The sequence below is a fragment of the Zingiber officinale genome, chromosome 4A (assembly GCF_018446385.1).
Source record: "Zingiber officinale cultivar Zhangliang chromosome 4A, Zo_v1.1, whole genome shotgun sequence".
NCBI lineage: Eukaryota > Viridiplantae > Streptophyta > Magnoliopsida > Zingiberales > Zingiberaceae > Zingiber > Zingiber officinale.
This window is the reverse complement of record NC_055992.1, coordinates 162,543,829-162,565,913: the sequence shown is the minus strand read 5'-3', so window position 1 is coordinate 162,565,913 and position 22,085 is coordinate 162,543,829. Positions and strand designations below refer to the sequence as shown.

Below are 22,085 nucleotides of genomic sequence, written 5' to 3'. Positions count from 1 at the left end.
TAAAAAAATAAAAAACAAAAAAGCATACAAAATAAAAAAAACGTAAAAACACTTAAAAAAAAAACACATAAAAAAAATAAAGAAAAGGGAGAAAAAAATAGAGTGTAAATAATAATAATAATAATATATGGTTAGTTTTTTACCCGAGAGTAATATAGTAATATATTAAACTAGGTTATTCATTAAAATCTTCAAAAAAAAAAATTTTTTTTGCATTACCAATCAAATAATATTTGATTATGTTTTATATTCCCTATAACCTTGATTATATAATTATTTGATAATCATATAATTAAGATTATACATAATAAATTGAACCAAACGGGAATATTGAAAGATAAGTAATATGTTGTAGAGAAAAACACATTCTTAATTCTTTAAAAATATTTTTCCTTTAAAAAATAATTTTAAAAATCCTTTTAGAAATTATTTAGAAAATGATTTTAAAAATGTTTTTTTTTCAAAAAACCATTTAAAAATTATTTTAAAATTTTATAAAATATGATTTTAAAAATTCTTTAAAAAATGATTTAAAAATTTTGAAAATCCTTTTAAAAATATTTTTAAAATTTATTTTAAAAATAATTTCAATTTTTTTTTTTAAAAAAAATAAAAATAATTTCAAAATTGCTTTTAAAAATAAAAAAAACAACTTTTAAAATCTTTTTTTAAAAAATAAAAATTATTTAAAAATAATTTTAAAAAATATTTAAAATAATTTGAATTTTTTTTTAATTCCTTTTAAAAATAATTTTAAATACCCTTTTAACGATTCTGTAAAAATGATTTTGAAATTTATTTTAAAATTTTTGTTAATTTTATTTTTAAAAAAATTAAAAATTCTTTTAAAAGTTATTTAAATTTTATTTACATCACAAATTTAACGATTAATATAGCCTTCGTTGCAAATTTGACAAAGAAAATAATATTTGTCATCATATCTGGTTTGCCAATTGCATCGTAGATTTAGCGACAAATACTATTTTCGTGCATATTTACGACGAATACGAATTTATCACCCATTTATCTTCTTTCGCCATTAATCTTCTGTCGCATGATCGATATCGCCGAAGGATCTGTCTCTCATACGCCTAACATGTTCATGGACAGTTAGTGCACGCATGTAAGTAACTCGTCGATATTCTTTGCACGGGACGTTGTCATATATACAACGTGTTGGCCAGTTAGTTGATTTTATTGCGTAGGTCAACGCGGAGGATTTGAAGGGATCAGTTGGAGATTTAAGCTAACTGATGGATTGATTGGTCAAACTGTGCTTACTTAAAGAACGGATATGGTAAACGTGTATTTCAAGTTCGCTCTTAGTTTTAGAGAATTATTGTGAGAGTTGGACTATTTTTAAAAGCGGAAAAAATTATCTACTTAATTGTTTTTCTTATAAAATGTTTTCTTTGACTTTGATAAAGTCAAGAAGACACATCAGTCATACCCGGAAAGAACCGCAATTGTTTTTTGTTTTTTTGTTTTAATTTGTTTTGCTAGAATTTGTTGTTTTTCACTAAAGGGTTTTTGACTACTTCAACCGCAAGATAATCTTGCTGCATCGTGATCATGCATGAAAGACTTTTTCCATAGTTTCATATGTCATTATCGTTATCTTATTGACTCTGGACAGCAACTTTAAGGAGAAGATCGATGCGTAAAAATCAAAGGGTGATTTTTTTTTTTTAAATCTCTTTTTGATTTATTATCTGATCCGGTCCTAGATCATATTATGCTGTGAGGTAGTCCCGCAGCGGTAGAAATTCACCTCGCAATTAAGGCGTTGAAATCTCCTCTTCACTTTTTTCTCGTGGTGTGGGAGGAAAAGAATAGTCAATTCCTACAGAAAATAACATATACTACCAAATAAAAAAAGACAGAATTATTCATTAAAAAATTGATTGTTATTGTCTTTTAGCAACGAGATTTCAGTTCCGTCGCAAATTAGCTATGGAATTAATTTTCCGTTGATACGATGCATGATAGTAGGATCGAATAATTGACGTGATCTAAAGTCAAGTCTATGGGATGGTCAGAAGTCAAGTCTACGTGACGGTTAGAAGTTAAACCTACGTAATGGTCAAAGGTCCAGCCTACGTATGGTCAAAAGTTCGACCTACGCGGTAATTAAAGGTCCAGATTGCAGGACGGTCCAGGTTGGACATAAACGACATTCAGGGGATAGGCCTACAGGACGAGTAGTAATTCGGAAGGTAAGATGTACGATTCAGGACTTACGGGATACAGGTCAGGATTTACAGGACGAGACAGACAGAATAGGAAATGTGGGTCGGGACATACGATTCAGGACTTACAGGATACAGGTCAGGATTTACAGACGAGACAGACAGAATAGGAAATGTGGGTCAGGACATACGATTCAGGACTTACGGGATACAGGTCATGACTCACAAGATAAGACAGGTAAAACAGGAGACACAGATCAGGACATACAGGTTACGACAGGCGGACTAAGACTTACGGTTCAAGGTAAGCAGACCAAGGCTGACACATTGGTCAAATCGTACAGGGCAGGACAGGAGGACTAAGGTTTATAGGTCAAGGTAAGCGGACTAAGGCTTATACACGGATCAAGGCGTACATGTCAGGACAGGAGGACTAAGGCGTATAGGTCAGAGCTTATAGGATACAGTTCCGGACTTACAGGATAAAATACATAGCAAGGTTGTGCATACGGAACGAGAGACTTAAGGAATTAAACGATAAGCGAATGCCTCGATTGGCAGGGCGGTAGGCGCAGGTCTGGATCTACCGGGATGGACCGAATGATAAATACAGGGCTAAACGTACAGATCTAGATTTACTGGACAACAAACACAAGCCAGGGAATGTAGGTCTGTGGCTACAAGTCAAGATTTGCAGGTACGAAGACCCAGTTTAAGGTTAACAGACCGGGACGAGCATACACTATACGACAATCAATCCAGGGAATCGTAACAACTCGTCAGAGAATAATCATCGCATGTCAGAGAATATGCTAACGATCTAGGGCTCATTGCCCACTGATCCCTCCTTAGACCTATAGGAAGATGTCATGTGTCATTCACCGTCAGACAAATCCTGACACTCGTCAAACTACAGAAGTGCCTACTGCCATATAAAAAGGGAGACTTTGTCTCTACGCAGGGAGCTCGACTCGTTATTAGCTCGATTATTAAAGTTAACGAACCTAACTTGTTAAGCGAGCTTAGGCTCATTTTCGGGCTCGTTTTAGAGCTAATTTTTTAGCTCATTTTAAGGCTCATTTTAGAGCTCATTTTTTTTTTCTCGTTTTAGAGCTCGTTTTTTGACTCAGTTTAAGGCTCATTTTTTTGGGTCGCGAGCCTATAAATGAACATGTTCGCGAGCTCACGAGCCAAATATCCTTAAGCTTGAGCTCGGCTCAATAAAACTGTTGAATTCGAAATCGAGCTCGAGTTCGGCTCGATAAGATAAATGAACGAACTCAAACGAGTTTTTTTACCGAATCGAGTTCCGAATAGCTCGCGAACCGTTTGGTTCATTTACATCCCTACCTCATCGTTTCCGTCATCACCCCTCGTCATCCACCCGTGGGAACCTTTTCAGGAGGTACCAGATTAACCATGCGTCTCCGTGACTTTCCGTCAACAGCGAGGACAACGCGGCCAATCCCTGTTCGACTCAACTTCCGGGCGGGATCATCCGTCGCTAAACCTAACGACAGATAATAACCCTCCATTGCTAATTTTAGTGATAAAAATTTAATTCCGTCGTTGCCATTAACGATGGAAAATTAACTTTCGTTATAAATTAGAAGCAGAAGTAAAATTCCGTCATTAAATTTGTAAACGAAATTTACTATTCTGTCATATCTCTATCAATCAGACACTAAAATTAGCGAAGGATAATTTCATTTCATTATTAATTTGCGATAGATATTTAAATATCCATCGCTAAATTTCATAAAAAATTTTACAGCATCTTCTGATTTTTGCATTTGTCCTGTTTACAAACAATAAAACCAAACATGTAACCATCACAAACAAAGGAATATTACAGAACACAACTTAACATCTAATCGCAACATATTCACAGCACATACGATACAAACATCACAATTCATTCACAAGTCCATATATACACACAAACAACTTAACAAACAATACATATCAAATCAATCCAAAAAATTTTCAAATTCAATCCAATCCAACATTGATAAATATCTCAAATTTAACTAATAAACATATAGATCAAATAAATCCAAACACATTACTAACGATAATAAAACCTCCCAACAAACGCATCCAATCTACTCCAAAACTAATTAGTAGTATTCAATCCTGCAAAAAGTATAATACGATATGTTATTAATAAAAACAAACAAATAATCATAATCATAAAAATTATGACTAACAAATTTAATTTAAACTAAACAAGATGAAAATTATAATAATTAAATGTTAGCTAGACAATAATTTTACATACTTGAATGTTAGTTTGGATATCTACTAATAATAATTAATATATATAGAATATATCATTATCTAAAATATTACTTAACAATATAACACAATTAAATATGCATATAATATGAAACTTAATATATATATTTTGCATGTTTTAAGAGTAATAAATAAAAAAAAAACAAAGTTAAAGGTAACACCTCTCAGTCAGCCATTGATCGGTGTTGTGAGGGTTATGAGTTTCATGAGAGTTAAAATCATGCAACGTTTGACTCATTTGAGCTATGAATTCTTTCATTTCTCGTCCAATTTTCTCATATCCCATTTGGGCTCGTCGAGACTCTTCAAATTGTTTCTCTAATGTAAAGAGTTGATTTTTAAATCTTGGTTTTCTTCGTTTAAGGCTTCTACTCTAGTAGATGATCCGTTGGGACAACCCTTAGCCCTAGGAGCCATCACAAGATCATAGCCAGAACCATAGAAAGAAGAGGTCTTTTTCCTTCTACTGATCATATTATATAATAAATCTTATTTAACTAGTCGATGGAGATAGAGTATGTGTCTCATCTCCTTCTCTACCAAGTTGAGACGCTTGTACAATTCTAATCGTCATTTCATCTTATTTAAATAAAAAATTATTCATGTAAAAAATATAATTAAAAAAGTTATTCATTGTTAGCAATTAAAGGTATTCAAGTTTATATTCTTACCTCTATTGTCTTACATTATTCGATCGAGTATCGATAAATGTGTTATCATTTTTCTTCTGTGTGCTACTAAATACCTCCCAACAAGTAGGAGCTTGTTGTAATTAATCCTTCTAAATATTCAAGAATGCAATTAAACCAAAATAAATTCATTGATAATTACAAATTTCTTATATAAATTTATTAATTGTAAACTCATCAAGTGTATTACATGCTTTCCGATTGATCGGAATACAGCTGAATGCTTTATAGATTCAGTGCCAAGGCCAACCAACTTAGTATTTCCATTAGTGTGAGTCTTCGCTAACTTTGACTATCATTTTTCTACAACCCAGATGGCTTGTCAGACATCCAAATATCTTCTGATACATAGGGATCTTACTTATTTTTTTCTACATTTATATAGCATATCCATGTAGACTTTTGCAAAAGTGTGAGATATTTTGGGACACCATGGATGAGTACACAAGTCACAGACTATGAGATAGTAGTTATTATAATTATTTAATGGTATTGAAATGACTAAACTCATTTCCATTTTAGTATACTATTAAATTAATTTCTATTCCCATTCTTACCCCAAACCAAATGCCCTTAGTAGTTAATTATGAGATCGCAATGACTATAATTACATGACATTTATTATTTTGTAGTTATTACACTAAATATAAAAATAAAGATAATTATAGAAAATAAAAGGTACAATGAAGATAATAAATGAAAATAAATATTCTCTTGGCCATTGATACATTGCATAAAGGTGGGATCCGGTAAGACCAATTACTGGGACGTGACAGTCAGAAGTTATGCGGGCATGACAGTCAGAAGTCAAGCGGACGTGATAGTCAGAAGTCAAAAGGACGTGACAGCTAACAGTTAAGAAGGGAAAGAAGGAATTAGACCGCTTGACGTCATCAGCTGCATAATTCCAATTGGGGCTGTAAACAAGCCGAGCAGAGCCGAGCTTTGGGGTGTTCAAGCTTGTTTGATAAGGTAACCAAGCCGAGCCGAAGTTAAAATGAACCAAGCTTTTGAAATGAGTGTTCAAACTTGACTTGATTTATTTTTTATGAGCTTGAGCTTGTTTGAAGCTTGGCTCGAGCTTGATTCGTTTAGATGTTATTAAGCTCTCAATTCAAGTTTGACTTGAGCTTGATTCGTTTAAATATTATCAAGCTCTCAATTCAAGATTGTTTAATTGTTTGAAACTTTTAGTTGTTTTATTGATTATTGAACTTGGTAATTTAAATTTATTTTATTTTATTTTATTAGTTATTTAGCATATTGAAAAGAGTTTTATTAATGAATATGATTTGTGAACATTGTTCATAAACATTGTTCACGAACATTGTTCACGAACGTTAACGATTTGAACATATATATATTCAAGCTTGTTTATTTAGCTTAATTAGCTGTTCAAACTTGTTTGTTTAATTAATCTTATGTATATTAAACGAATATAAACAAGCTCTTACCAAGCCGAACATCAAGCTTGTTCATGAACGCATGGTTTATTTACAACCCTAATTCTGGTTGGGTACAGGCAGATCAGGGTCCCAGATCTGAGACATAAGGTGCAGCGGGGGGTAATGCCTGATTTGCCTCGACTGGTAGGATTTTCTCAGCTCGGTCTGCATAACCAGGCCTGATACTTTTAGTAAGCCAACTCCCGGTAGGCTCTTTAGCGATCCCAACGGGAAATATGGGGCCCTCACCACAGCTCGTCCTTCTCATCAACACTTGAGGCAAGCGTTATATCCGAACGATCATCCCGAGCTGCCCATAGTCAAACTCAGGCGGGACAGATAGTACTAGGCGACAACGATGTCAGAGAACCATAACCTCTTGTAGGGAATAACTGTCATACGTCAGGGAATATTCCAATGATTTGTTATCAGTTATGAATGGAGCATTCTTTCAACTAATAAGAGGGCACCATGTATCCTCCATCATCCGACAGATCCTGACACCCGATATTCTCTAACGTTGGTAAAGTTCTAGAGGTATGCAGTGTCATATAAAACAGGAGGTCCTCTCCCTTGTACAGGTACGCTCTCTCGCACATTCCTACTCGTCTCCTACATTTCTTTTTTCCTTTGTACACTATTCTTCTAGGGAAAATACTTTACTTGAATGTCGGAGGACTTACGCCGGGGATTTTTTCCTTGATTTTGGGTCTCTAACATTCTATGTGTCTGTCTGAGTATGCACAGAGTCTAAGTACCGACAGTTAATTTATCGCCGTCCTTCAATTCCATGTAGGGGTCTATTTTCCAGTGCACATGCACTAGGGGTATCTGAGTCGCCTCTCCGTCAACACCGACAACATCTCAACCGATCTTCGTTTGACTCATATTCCGGACTAAAAAGAGACATTTTAAACTTTTTTCTAAGAACAATCTAGAAAAATAATACAAATTAAAAGTCCTTTTAAATTTTTTTATTAATATAAAAATTTTATTATTATTTCTATATTCCATTCCGTTCTTCCTACGCAAGCAATGCACTTTCTTTATGGCATGGTTTTGGAATCGACTTTAATTAATGGATGCCGACTGATTTGCTTTACATCCTTAAATCAAAGTACTTTAAGATATTTATGAAAATTATTTTTTCAATTAAATTATTGAAATAATTAAATATCTTTTAGAAGCTTCTAAAAATATCTTAAAAATATTTTTAGAAGCTTCTAAAGGAAAAGTAATACATGTCTTTGTCCATTTTACTACACCACTTACAACTCAAACTCAAACGACTTTGACTATTTATTTTTCATTAGCTTGTTTATTCACATACACCTTTTTATTTTTCAAACTTTTGAATTTTCTCTTCATTTTAAAAAATAAGTAAAAAATATTTAAGATAAAACATCCAAGTCAGCTATTGGAGTGCCACCCTCGTGCCACCACAGACCTAAATTTATTTTAATAAAATATTCTTTTAAGGTCTTAAAATAACTAAAATACAAGTTACTATCTAATATTCAAAAATAGAGATGTTTAAAAATGATATATGATATAATGTAAACATCACATTAATTTATTATTTTGGATTGAGAATTTGATATTGACATTTTTTAAATTCCGGTATCTAATTAATTTTGGAGTAGACTAATTTAGTCATATTAAATTTTTTTTCCAGTCATCAGGATTTAACCGTAATACTGTCCTGAACTTGATATTGACATAATAATAATATATGAGGGGTTTTTTTGCAAAAAGATAGCGAAAATTTATAATTTATCAGAAAAAACAATTTCGACAAGACAAGAGAAGCTACGATTAATATTAATTTTATTTGTCCTCATTTTATCATATTTTCTCGAAAATATAAACTCGTGATAGATTTCGTCCAAGACAAGAGAAATTGAACGCCGTCTAAATAAAATATTGATATTTCAAACTGACCTGGACAATTCGAGCATTATCCCTTTCAAAGATCAAACATGGCGACTTTTTCTTTTCACTAGTTAGCACAATATTTTTTAAAAAATAATATAAATTTAATAAATTGACTTTGTTACTTTTTGCTCAAATAAAATATAAAAAACTCATAAAATTTTACAATTATGATTACAAATAAAATTTCTAAAACCTACAGTAGACGAAGAAACTATATAAATTTGTCCGATAATTTTATAAATATATATTTTAATATATTTCATTTTATCACAAGATGGAGTGTTCCTAATTTTGCAACCTTTTAAATTAATTACTTTTGGTGACATTTTTGTTTCTTTTGGGTTTAGTAGACGCCGGGCAGAATGAGCTATTGACCGCGACTTCATTGTCTATCCATTTAATTTTTAATTAAATAATCATTTATTTTTTTTATTAAATATTCTCATGAAAGGGATTGAAATATACAAATCTCACGTACTCACATTTCTGAAATGTTATTACTAAAAATATTATGATATATTTTAAATATTATTCGTATAAATATCTCAAAGAGAATTAAATTATCTATTTTATTTTTAAGTATGCATTCGCAATTAGAAGTGAATATTTTTTAAATTTAATTTTAAATAATGATCCTCGTAGATTTTTTTTATTACAAACTGTGTATATTGAAAAGAAATAATACTATATTATATTATCAAAATATTATTCGATGATTAGATTTATTAAAAGAAACGATGGCTTTTGTATAAAAAAGCCATCTTATTTGACCTTGTTTTTGACATGTCGTGAATTGTAACGCACCCAAATAAAGCGGATCACGGGCGGCGTTGACCAGCTCCACATATTTGACTTGAAATTGACTCATCTTTTTAGTTTCCTCTAAATATTTCTAAAAATAAAAAATTGGTGCCTTCCAATTTCAGGTAACGCTTCGTTATTTCCGACAAAAAAAAAATAAAAGAGTATTTTTATAAAATATTTTATTTTATTATTTTAAATTAAAATCTACCCGATTAATCGCTGTTGTATAGCGTTATTTTTGTCGTTTTAATATTTTTTAATGATTTTAATCTATTTTTCTAACTTAAAATATCTATATAATTAATATGATTGTATAAAAATCATGAAAACAGTTGGAAATAAAAACTCTCTCGTTTATTTTTCATAATTGTGTAGTGAGTTTGTGCAATATTGGAATTAAACAAATTATAAGGGACATTTTGATGCTTTGTTCTAAACAGAGGTGGAAAAGTATATATTTAGAGTTTAGTGTACCGATATGCAAGATTAGTCGAGAGGGTCAGATCTGGTTAGAAACTAAAACCAAACAATAAATTTTTAATAATAATAATAATAATAAAGCTAAAATGTTTTTAAATTAAGTAGCGGACAAAAAACAGCAGAGCGAAGGCCGCGAGAAGCAGCTTGGAATTTTCGGACGGCACGACCATAAAAGCACTCACCATCCACTTCTCCGATCCGTTCAGCCACCGCGAATCTTCCCTCGATGCTGTGATCGATCCAAGAGAAGAAGAAGAAGAAGAAGAAGAAGAAGAAGAAGTGGGAGAAGAGGAAGGCGGAGAGGAACGATCGGCCGGTAAATGGCGAACGACATCATCCGGAACAGCAGCAGCCGCCGGAGCTGGGCGGAGAGCTTCCAGGACCGGTCGGATGTGTTCCGGCGTAGCCGGATGACGGAGGATGGAGACGACGAGGAGAATCTCAAGTGGGCGGCGCTGGAGAAGCTGCCGACCTACGACCGGATGCGAAAGGCCATCCTCCGGCAGGTCGCGGAGAGCGGGAACGTCATCACTAACGAGATCGATGTCAACCAGCTCGGTCCGCAGGATCGGCAGCAGCTCCTCGAGCACATCTTCAAGGTGGTGGAGGAGGACAACGAGCGCTTCCTCACTCGCCTCCGAGACCGTATCGATCGGTGGGTTTCGCTTGCCCTGCTCATCCAATCGAGGGTTTCATTCGAGATTTAGCCCAAATTTTAGACAGAAGAAAGACAAAAAAAAAAGGAGAAATCGTTTACTCGTTTCAATTTTATCTTGCATCGCTCACTCTTTTGCTTAATTTGTTGAGGTAGCAAACTCTTTGCATCTTTCACCTTTTCCCCCGCACCTTTACTTCATACTCGTGTCAGTAACAGACATATGCTTGTCGAAATCCCCAAACAATTTTTCCCCCCTTTACGATTGGCCTCCTTGACACTCTGTTTTTTCACTAAAACTATGATGCTCTTGTTCTATTTATCTGCTTAGTTTTTGACATATATACAAATGGAACAGGGTTGGGTTGGAGCTTCCAAAGATTGAGGTCAGATATGAGAACATATCAGTGGAGGCAGATGTCCATGTTGGTAGCCGAGCACTTCCCACTTTGTGGAATTTCACCATGAACATTCTTGAGGTACTTAGCAACTATCTTTGAAAAATTAAGGGGCCTGGAAAATTAAATTGAAAGACAAAAGAATAAGAGGAACATACAACAGAATAAAAATTGTAGGAAAAAAAGAAGGGGCAATTGGAAGGAGAAAAAAAAAAGGAAAAGCTTTACATGCATGTTTGTAGAAGTCTTTTCATTGTTATTCACTCTGTGATCATGGCTGGTCGCAAGTCTTATTACCCCTGATTTAACGTTTCTTTCTTTGCTTTGCTAATGTGGACATTCAGGATATTGTTGGTGTTCTAAGATTAAACCGGTCCAGGAAAAAGAATTTGCAGATTCTTAATGATGTCAGTGGGATATTGAAGCCGACAAGGTAAGCAGATAAAATTGTCTGATTCTACCTTCCCAACCATTCAGTTATCCTTACGATTGTGACAATCACGAATCTTTTTTTTCCTCCTTGTTTGAAATTGCTTCTAAAATGCTTTTTTTTCCACAACAGATGTTATATTATGTTAGTCTTTAGTAGTTTTAGCCATATTGAATGTGACTGGTAAGGTGTCAATGAGTTGTGCTTATGTAGGCTGGGCTCGGGGATTGAGTCAACCTGTTTGAAACATGCCAAACCTGGCCCATGATAGAACCATCTGAAGCCCATCATAGACTTGGGCACAACTCTTTGGTGCCGTGAGCAGCCAGCTCAATTTTAATAATAAAATATACATAGAAAATTATAAAAATAATTAACAATCTTAAAGCACTTGATAGATCACAATTTTAATTTATTAACAATTTCATAAAAATTTAAATATTTTAATAAAATGTTGAAATATTTTAATAAAATTTTGAAATATTTTAAATATTCTGGCAAAAACTATATGGTGTCGTCACTTATCTCTTGGTCACTTTTCTTTTTTTGGTAAGAAATATATGGTGTTGGCTTATGTTGAGATGGTTATATATATACTGAATGCTGAATTTAAACTCGATATCATTATGGAAGAAGGGTATCTCACTCTTCAATATCTAATCCATTCTCAGGATGACATTGCTGCTTGGACCTCCAGCTTCAGGGAAAACAACACTTTTACTTGCCCTTTCTGGCAAGCTCGATAAAAATCTAAGAGTATGCTTCCTCTTCTTGTTCCTCACTATCCTTTTCTGGAATATTTTAGAAGCATTTAAATGAGTCTTGGGTGCAGTGTTGAGGCATGTGTATTTAATGTCATTACTTTGCTTACAGCAAGGGGGCAGAGTAACATATTGCGGCCATGAACTATCAGAATTTGTTCCTCAGAGAACTTCTGCTTACATTAGTCAATTGGACATTCACAACGGTGAGATGACAGTTCGAGAAACATTAGATTTCTCAGCACGATGTTTGGGAGTGGGATCAAGGTACGAGATGCTATCAGAATTGTCAAGACGAGAGAGGGATGCAGGAATTAAACCAGATCCTGAGATTGACGCATTCATGAAAGCAGCTGCAATGGAAGGGCAAAGCACTAGTGTATCAACTGATTATGTTCTCAAGGTTAATGGCAACAACTTTCTAGTGGAATTATATTATTGCTTGAGCTGTTACTGGCAATGCTAACACTCGAAATGTTGGAAAACAGGTACTTGGTTTGGATATTTGTGCCGACATCATTGTTGGTGATCAGATGCGACGTGGCATTTCGGGAGGACAAAAGAAGCGTGTGACGACAGGTAAGTTTATTGCTAGGAGAAAATTATTGAAAGCAAATGTCATTTACACACCTTCTAAATTAGTTAGGCCCCTTCAAAATTCAAACTAAATACTCTTTGATACCCATGCATACTTGAAAAAACAATAGTTTGTCATAAAACTAGATGTCCCGTATTGGGAAAATAACTAGTGCAATAATAAATTGCTCAGTGAAATCATTGTCAAGCAGCATCTTGAAGAAAAAAATTAACTAATCAATTTTCCTCATTATGAAAATGTCCAAATATTCTTTATGAAGGTGAAGTTAGGAATGTCGACGTATTCAAATTTATAATCACGAGGTCATGAACCTTAAAGAGTATACATAAAGAAACATATCTTTCTAACACCTGTTTGTTCTTTTTGCTCTTTAATTATCTTTTAATATATATTCATGTTTAGTAACCTAAACTATTTGTTCTTGGTTGCAGGAGAGATGTTGACTGGTCCTGCACGCGCACTTTTCATGGATGAGATATCAACTGGACTTGACAGTTCTACCACCTTTCAAATAGTAAAGTTCATTAGACAAATGGTTCATGTCATGGATGGAACAGTCCTTGTTTCTCTTCTTCAGCCTGCACCTGAGACATTTGAATTATTTGATGATATCATTTTGTTGTCTGAGGGTCAAATAGTCTATCAAGGTCCTCGGGAGTATGTTGTTGAGTTTTTTGAGTTAGCTGGCTTTAAATGTCCTGAAAGGAAAGGAGTTGCTGACTTTCTTCAAGAGGTAACTTCAAAGAAGGATCAACAACAATATTGGGCTAACAAGGACAAACCTTATCATTTTGTTTCAGTCTCTGAGTTTGTGGAACTTTTCAAGAGATTTCATGTTGGGCGACAACTACATGCAGAGCTTAGTGTTCCTTATGATAAGTCTAAAGCCCATCCTGCAGCATTGACAACAGAAAGATATGGTATTTCTAACTGGGAACTTCTGAAGGCATGTTTATCGAGGGAATGGTTGCTGATGAAGAGAAACTCTTTTATCTTCATCTTTAAGACAACCCAGATAACCACACTTTCTTTGATAGCCATGTCTGTGTTTTTCAGAACGGAAATGCACCATAGAACAATTCCTGATGGCAACAAATTTTATGGTGCACTTTTCTTTACTTTGACCAATGTGATGTTCAATGGAATGGCAGAATTGGTGATGACGGTTGAGAAGCTCCCTGTGTTCTACAAACAGAGAGATTTTTTGTTTTTCCCACCTTGGGCTTTTGGCTTTGCATACTATCTCCTCAAGATTCCTCTTTCATTTCTGGACACTGGAATTTGGATCATACTTACCTATTATGTGATTGGTTTTGCCCCTGCTGCAAGCCGGTAAATCTCTCTCTTTTTTTAAACAATCATTTCCTTTAAGATTTACTGCTTCTGATGCTTCTATATTATAATATTATCTGAGAAATTTCATGTTTCTGCAACTTCTTTTTTTTCATATGACATGATACATATGCAGCGTAAGGTAATAAACCATCTCACCTTTCTCCTTCTAATTTGGCAGGTTCTTCCGCCAATTCCTAGCACTTCTCCTCACACATCAAATGGCTCTTAGTCTGTTCCGCTTCATTGCTGCTGCAGGAAGAACAATGGTTGTAGCCAACACTTTTGGAACCTTCACCTTGCTTATTGTTTTCGTGCTAGGAGGATTTGTCATATCAAAAGGTTAGAAAAATCTGACTGTAACTCTTATTAGTTCCTTGTGTATATTCTGATTGATTGTCATACCAAAACTGAAGTTAACAACTTAACATCTGATTTTTATGTGGACAGATGACATCAAACCCTGGTGGATATGGGGTTTCTGGAGTTCCCCGTTAATGTATGGGCAAAATGCTATTGCTATTAATGAGTTCCTTGATCCAAGATGGGGCAGGGTAAGTTTCTTATCATGTGTTTGTTGTCTGAATGCTATAGACATTTCCAATTCTAATGCATGCTTCCCTCCTTGTTGCAGGAGAATAATGACACCAATATAAATGCTCAGACAGTGGGAGAAGCTATTCTCAAATCTAGAGGAATGTTTACCCGTGGCTATTGGTATTGGATTGCTATTGGAGCCCTCACAGGATTTATTATTCTATTCAACATATTATTTGTCCTTTCATTGACTTACTTGAATCGTAAGTTGTTGATTTCCACCGTAACTTCTATTATCCATTTCATTATTCAATCATTTCTCTCATGGGAACCAAATTTTCATGTTTGCAGCTTTGGCAAGCGCTCAAAATGCAATTGTTGATGAGGAATCAAGTAACAAAAAGAAAAACTCATCAACAGAAAATGGAAGGATTCAAATGGTACAAAATGTCAGATATGCTGCTTCGCAGGATACATCAGGTTAGATTGTTTGATCCCATTCGTTTTGTCATTTAGTCATGATATTTAGCATCTTTTATTCTAACTCAAAATATGTGATGGATTTTTAAGAGAAAATTTTAAGCTAACTTCAAATATACTCAAAATCATTCAATCATTCATTTTGAATATAATAATAGCATCACCTTTTGGCGCAAATTTGAATATCTAACCAACCAAGAAGCCATCATAAATTGTTGATGGTATCATTCATGTCATCATCTACAAACTATAAGAAATGACATAATATAATTGTCATGCATTCTTGTGGTATCTGCAACAAGGTTGGGGAAATTATATTTATGAAACAGTGGAAGGGTGACCTATTCTGGAGGTGTGCTGGGAGATGACTGATACGCATGGCCTAAATTATGAACTGTAGAGGTTGACTCTGACATTGTCAACTTGCTTTATTCCTGAATAAAACCACCATTTAGCTCTGATCTACTGATCCTGACACCATGGTTGAATACTTAAAATTAACATCAGTTGGCATATGGCTCATGTATCCACTCTCTTCATTGAACTTAACCAATCGCTTCCACTCTTATTGGGCAATCCCGTCAGACATACTTCAACATCCCCATTTTAGCATGGAACAGAAAATCAAAGAATCACAAAGTCACCGTCCTAAAGTCGCAGCCTATAGAGCTGGGAGAGTGTGTGGGGGGGCATAGGGAATGTTATAGATTATCACTTTTCAGTTAGGGTGTTGAGAAATCCAATACTCTTGTTGAAAAACATATGGAGTGCACATTTTGGGCGCCAAATTATGTTGATTTTGCCGCTCTCTTCATGCATTACAAAAATATTCAATTTTTCCCTGTTTTAATTCAATGATCGAAAAGCTTCTTATTTTTTACAGATGCAGCAAGGAGAAACAGCTCTGAAAGTTTCAGTGCTTCAGTCCGTCCAACAAAGAGAGGAATGGTTTTACCTTTCCAGCCTCTTTCTCTTGCTTTCAATCACGTGAACTATTATGTTGACATGCCTGCTGTAAGTCAATCCAACATATCTTTCCCCCCAATTTAATGTGATGAATTCGATTCAATATATTCTGACAAGTCTGTTTCTGTTTATCTTGTTTTTCCTTGCAATTTAAATTGAAAAACAAATCAGAAGGAAAACAAATAACTGACATTTCATCCTTTGACATCAGGAAATGAAGAGTCAAGGAGTTGAGGAAGATCGTCTCCAGTTGTTGTGCGACGTAAGTGGTGCATTTAGGCCAGGAATCCTGACTGCATTGGTTGGAGTTAGTGGAGCAGGAAAGACTACGTTGATGGATGTTCTGGCAGGAAGAAAAACGGGCGGCTATATTGAAGGCGATATCAGTATTTCTGGTTATCCAAAAAATCAGGAAACTTTTGCTAGGATAAGTGGTTACTGTGAGCAAAATGATATTCACTCGCCATATATGACTATTTATGAATCAGTTGTTTACTCTGCTTGGCTGCGTCTTGCGCCGGATGTTGACAGACAAACACGAATGGTTAGTGGCAATTTATGCTTCCATGCATAATGCATTTGCTTGTTTGAGTAGTGCTTTGTTATTCTGTGATTTAACTGAAATGCCCTTGCAAGTATGTTCTCTTTTATTAATCTGGACTGACAGCTGTTTAACACAGATGTTTGTGGAGGAGGTCATGGAGTTGGTTGAACTTGACACACTAAGGGACGCTCTGGTTGGCCTTCCTGGGGTTGATGGTTTATCGACTGAACAACGAAAAAGACTCACAATTGCTGTTGAACTCGTCGCAAATCCATCCATTATCTTCATGGATGAGCCAACATCAGGACTTGATGCAAGAGCTGCTGCCATAGTTATGAGGACAGTCAGAAATACAGTGGACACAGGACGAACTGTCGTGTGCACAATTCATCAACCGAGCATTGACATTTTTGAAGCTTTTGATGAGGTTCTCATTCATAATTTGAATTACTTGCACTAACTATTTTAATCCTATGAGGCTTTGCCAAATGCAATACTGCATCCTGAATGAGTTGGTATTTTTCTTCTCTCCAGCTACTTCTGATGAAAAGGGGAGGTCAAGTTATATATGCTGGTCCTCTTGGTCGCCAATCTCACAAGCTTGTTGAATATTTTGAAGTGAGTTTTCCAATCTCAATTGATCTTGTTCTAGAAGTTTTACTTCATAAGTTTAATTACACTTCTCATTTATAAATTATACAAATATAACTTTACATCGGTGCAATACTTAATTATATCCAAAGAATCAGTAAATTGTTTTGATCACAGGAAAGCCACGTATTGTTATGTTTAATCAAATAAATTATCTTACAGGCAATTCCAGGGGTACCAAAGATTGCTGAGGGTGTTAATCCTGCAACATGGATGTTGGACGTAAGCACTACTCATGCCGAGGCTAGCTTGCATATAGACTTCGCAGATGTTTATGCAAATTCTCAACTTTATCAGTAAGTAGAAAGTTTATGTGAATTCCCCACTTTATTTGTAAATAGAAGATACATGCTTCATAAAGATATCATACATTGAAATCGTATAACCTATTTGTCCACTTTGTATTGTTCAGAAAAAATCAGGAACTTATCAAAGAATTGAATATTCCAGCACCTGATTCGACGGATCTATATTTCCCCACAAAATACTCGCAGACTTTTACTACTCAATGCAAGGCTTGTTTCTGGAAACAGTATTGGTCTTATTGGAGAAACCCACAATACAATGCTGTCCGATTCTTCATGACAATTGTCATAGCTCTAATATTTGGCACACTGTTTTGGCAAAAGGGCAAACGGACGTAAGCTTTCCGACTTATAAACTTTGCTTTGCATCATTCACTTGATCTATATTTTCTGTATCTTCCTCATCTCGCTTCTTTGGATGTGGACAGTGGCACTCAACAAGACGTATTGAATCTCGTCGGAGCTTTCTACGCTGCGGTCTTCTTCCTTGGATCCAGCAATGCTATCAATGTGCAGCCTGTTGTGGCAGTCGAGAGGACAGTCTTCTACCGTGAAAGAGCTGCAGGAATGTACTCAGCCTTGGCCTATGCATTTGCTCAAGTAAGTTAAAAGTGCCCTTAATTACCTTCTATCAGAGCAATCCGAAATTCAAGCAAGTAGGTGATTAGTTCAGAGAAGGTGGAAGAATTTTTCAAAATGCTTATATTTCTTACTGTTGCAGGTGGCCATCGAGGTGATATACATATTGATACAAGGATTAATCTACACCATTATTCTCTTCTCGATGATTGGCTTTACATGGCGCGTGACCAACTTCTTGTGGTTCTTCTACTTCATTGTCATGTCCTTTACCTACTTTGTTCTGTATGGCATGATGGCTGTGGCACTAACACCCAACCATCAAGTCGCCGGTATCGTGTCGAGCTTCTTCTACAACTTCTGGAACTTGTTTTCAGGCTTCCTCATCGCACGGCCGGTACGTACATGCATATCTTAAACGTATGATTCACAAACGAACTGTTCATACATTATGGCTGATATTATCTTGAATTCTTGATGGCACATTTTGCAGGAGATTCCGATCTGGTGGAGGTGGTACTACTGGGGCAATCCAGTATCTTGGACAATTTATGGTGTTATCGCGTCGCAGCTGGGAAAAAGGGGTGGCGAGATCGAAGTTCCTGGAGAAATCCGCCCGATGTTGCTTACGGATTACTTGAACAATAACCTGGGCTACAAGTACAGCTTCGTCAAGTGGGCAGCATTGACCAACGTGGGTTTCGTCGTCATGTTCTTCTTGGTCTTCGCCTACTCGATCAAGGTCCTCAACTTCCAAAAGCGATAGGCGAATTCTCCGATTCTTGACGCTCAAAATGAAAGAGTTTGCCTGTGACCCAGCTTCAGTTTTCTTCATCCGGAGACTCCTGTCTTTATATCCAATATCCTGATGCTTTACTTTGTGCAACTCCAGTTTCATGTCGACAAGTCTAGTTGTATAATTTTTGATTTTTTTTTTGTACACTTTAATCCACTGGATTATTTATATTGTGAGTATAATTTTAACAAATACATGGTAAATGTGAATTAAAGTTATTCAAAATATGGTTAAAATTCTAGTAAATGTGAATATTTTTTTTATCAAATTACATAAAAAATTTCGACTGTGGTCTGACGTCACCTTCCGTCCTACCCCCTTCTACTGGGGTCGCTTAATGCACGTGGAGGTCTCCCATTGGCCCATACATTACGTAATGTTCCTGTCCTAATCAACTCTTCCAACGTCGCGCCGTACTCTTCCCTTCTCTCTCTGCCCTTCTTCGTTCGCCCTTTCGTGAACGACACGATCCGGCTCTCCCGCTCTCTCTCCTCCCCCGCCCCCTCCCTCCGCTCATTCATGTAGGAGGCGACGAATCTTTCCCTCTCCGTCGCGCACTTCGCCATGGATTTGCACGAGCTCCACTTCCTATTCGCCGGCGCAAGGCCTGGCTTCGACCCCTTCAACCTCCCGGCCTTCCCTGCCTCCGCCGCTCCGCTCGGATCGGAGTACCAGATGGCGCCTCCGTTCGTTGCGTCCGCCACCGGACCGCCGCCGACGCCGTTTCAAGCTCTTCCTCTGGCGCCTCCGGCGGGAATGCAGAGCTTCGCATTGCTCGAGAGTGGGGGGAGCGGCGGCAGGTGGCCGAGGCAGGAGACCCTGACGCTCCTGGAGGTGCGATCGCGGTTGGACTCCAGATTCCGGGAAGCCGCCCAGAAGGGCCCCCTTTGGGACGAGGTCTCCAGGTAATTGGTTAGTTGATTCACTCATTAATGGCGTTCGCGGATCGATTTGGCTCGTCAGCCGGTCCCCAAATTGTAGGATCATGGCGGAGGAGCATGGATACCAGAGGAGTGGGAAGAAGTGCAGAGAGAAGATGGAGAACTTGTACAAGTACTACAAGAAGACGAAGGAAGGTAAAGCAGGGCGGCAGGACGGGAAGCACTACAGGTTTTTCCGGCAGCTGGAAGCCCTCTATGGAAGGGAAGGAGGAGGAACCAATTGCAGGAACGCCGATCAAAATCCTAACTTTTCCGGCACCAATCGCCTTGTCGACAAGAATGCCCGTACTTTCCAGCTTCCTTCCATCCGCTTGTCGAACTGCTCCACCGACGGCGACGGCAGCTCGTCGTCAGCCGGCGACGACGATGAGGAGGAGGAAGAAGGGGGTGAGCGGGCGGCGGAAGAGTTCATCGGTGCTCAAATCAGGCGGTTCGTCGATGCGCAAGAATTGTGGATGAAGCGGATGCTGCGTGTACTGGAGGAGGCGGAGGCTGCGCGGGTGTCGCGGGAGGAGGAACAGAGGCGGCTGGAGGCAGAGCGGGTCGACCGCGAGGCGAGGCTGTGGGCAGGCGAGCGGGCATGGACGGAGACACGCGACGCCGCGATCATGAAAGCGCTGGAGAAGATCAGCCGCCGGCGGAGATCGACGGCGGAGAGTGATTGAGGAGGCTGTGGATGATCAGCTGGTGCATGGCAGTGCGCAAGGTGTTCGATCGATGTCTTGTTCTCTTGGACATTAATGCAAACAAATGGTGGCTATATGGATAGATCGGGGTAAGTACGTACGAAATACTATGGGTTTGCTATTTAATTAGATAACGAATAATTATAATTAATTAATAATAAGTTACATAAAAATTAGACAAAAAAAATTATCGAATGTGCGTGTATATGTGACCCTATTTTTGATCGTGTTTGGAAAAATGTTTAAATTAATGCTTTTGATCAATAAATCTGTGTACTATTTTAAATATCCATCGAGTCATTCATGAGTCAGACTGTGCAGTAAAGAAAGGGAGCTATAGGAAGGTGTAGAGATTTCACTCGACTAATTTCAGAGGTAGATGGTGATGGCTATTTTTAAGGGAAATACAGTCAGAGACATGACTAATTGCAAGTGACAATCTTGAGTAGGGTGTTGTTTATTAAGATGCATGGCTCTTGTAGAGGAGTTTTAGGGTACCCCAGCGAAGGCTTGTTTGGAAGAAGCATCAATGCTGGATGAAATTCTATGTACTAATGGTGGAGCTAGGTTTTCTATTTGGGAGGGTGCATGGTAATCACTATAAGATCATCGTCAAACTTGAAGATATGATAAACCATTAGTATGATAAACTAAAAAACCATAGGATTCCCTCCCTTTCACTACCGACGTCACTATTCGACATTTAAAAGCAACGAACGACATTTGATATTTTCTTATTAGGAGCATAGATCTATTTTCTCAGAATATATATTTTCTGTTATGGTCGAAAATCGAAATATAATTAGTTTTGGTTGTTAATTTAATCTGGACTATAGCACTGTATATGCCAGCGAAATGTACATGTCAATGGCCACACATGTCGTCCTAAGCTCGACAAATTGTGGCACAGTGTCATGCACGTCTGGTCTCGAACTCGCACTGTGCCCTGCACGAGCACCAAGCACATGGCGATGGAGCCAGCCAGCCAGCCAGTCAGCGAGCGAACCCAATCGTGGTCCCATTTTGCATGGCAGGGTCCCTGTTTTGTTTCGTTCTCTCTCCGTGTCGTTTGAGAATAGTTGGCAATCGATCGATCGAGAGCGAATTGGCGAGGAGGACAAGGATGGAACAAGACGTGTGGGCGCGGGCAACGGCTCTGCTAATGAGCTGCGTCTACATTCGCCTGCCTGCCTGCGCGTCCATGGCTACGTGCAGCGCCAGGAGGAGCAGAAGCAGCGCGCTTGGATGCATGTGCCAGGACTGCGTCGGCTGGCCAAAGAGCTAGCCTCCATTTTTGGCAACCTCCCTGCTGCGGAGTGCGGCCTCGCCTTCGTGCAGGGGAGTAGTAGTACGGCGTGCATGGGCCTTCGGAGGTGGACGGTGATCGAATTGAGCCTGCAGCAGCTAGTCGCGTAGGCTTGAACCATAGCAGCAGGCTGGCTGGTGCAAACCTGGGGAAGGAACAGCCGGACGGAAACAACAACACATGATGCACAATGCACATGAAGATAAGTCCTTAATAGTATTTAAAAAGTATATATATTTTAATTTGCAAAACAATATTGTGCTAATGTATTTTGTCCCAC

General features: G+C 37.3%; 2 protein-coding genes across 2 annotated transcripts; both read left to right on the top strand.

Annotated features, from left to right (window-relative positions):
* The first annotated feature begins 9,954 nt into the window (after positions 1-9,954).
* Positions 9,955-19,066, top strand: LOC121972134 (pleiotropic drug resistance protein 2-like). Its single transcript, XM_042523794.1, has 20 exons — positions 9,955-10,495; positions 10,854-10,974; positions 11,238-11,326; positions 11,995-12,079; positions 12,197-12,487; positions 12,573-12,663; positions 13,114-14,014; positions 14,196-14,356; positions 14,465-14,568; positions 14,649-14,814; positions 14,903-15,031; positions 15,915-16,045; positions 16,209-16,541; positions 16,678-16,968; positions 17,076-17,159; positions 17,355-17,488; positions 17,605-17,832; positions 17,926-18,097; positions 18,219-18,473; positions 18,570-19,066. Exons 1-20 carry the CDS (start codon positions 10,161-10,163, stop codon positions 18,840-18,842), a joined length of 4,374 nt encoding a protein of 1,457 aa, XP_042379728.1. The 5' UTR covers positions 9,955-10,160; the 3' UTR covers positions 18,843-19,066.
* A 222-nt stretch (positions 19,067-19,288) lies between these two features.
* LOC121972135 (trihelix transcription factor PTL-like) lies at positions 19,289-20,767 on the top strand. Its single transcript, XM_042523795.1, has 2 exons — positions 19,289-19,777; positions 19,854-20,767. The coding sequence occupies exons 1-2, from the start codon at positions 19,437-19,439 to the stop codon at positions 20,476-20,478; spliced, it is 966 nt and encodes a 321-aa protein (XP_042379729.1). The 5' UTR covers positions 19,289-19,436; the 3' UTR covers positions 20,479-20,767.
* Positions 20,768-22,085: the final 1,318 nt, after the last annotated feature.

Excerpts from the sequence above, each read along its gene's own strand:
- LOC121972134 (XM_042523794.1), top strand. The coding sequence starts at position 10,161 with ATGGCGAACGACATCATCCGGAACAGCAGCAGCCGCCGGAGCTGGGCG. Across the intron at positions 12,664-13,113 it reads AAAGAAGCGTGTGACGACAG|GAGAGATGTTGACTGGTCCT; the intron begins GTAAGTTTATTG and ends TCTTGGTTGCAG. Across the intron at positions 17,833-17,925 it reads TGGCAAAAGGGCAAACGGAC|TGGCACTCAACAAGACGTAT; the intron begins GTAAGCTTTCCG and ends GGATGTGGACAG.
- LOC121972135 (XM_042523795.1), top strand. The coding sequence starts at position 19,437 with ATGGATTTGCACGAGCTCCACTTCCTATTCGCCGGCGCAAGGCCTGGC. Across the intron at positions 19,778-19,853 it reads CTTTGGGACGAGGTCTCCAG|GATCATGGCGGAGGAGCATG; the intron begins GTAATTGGTTAG and ends CCCAAATTGTAG.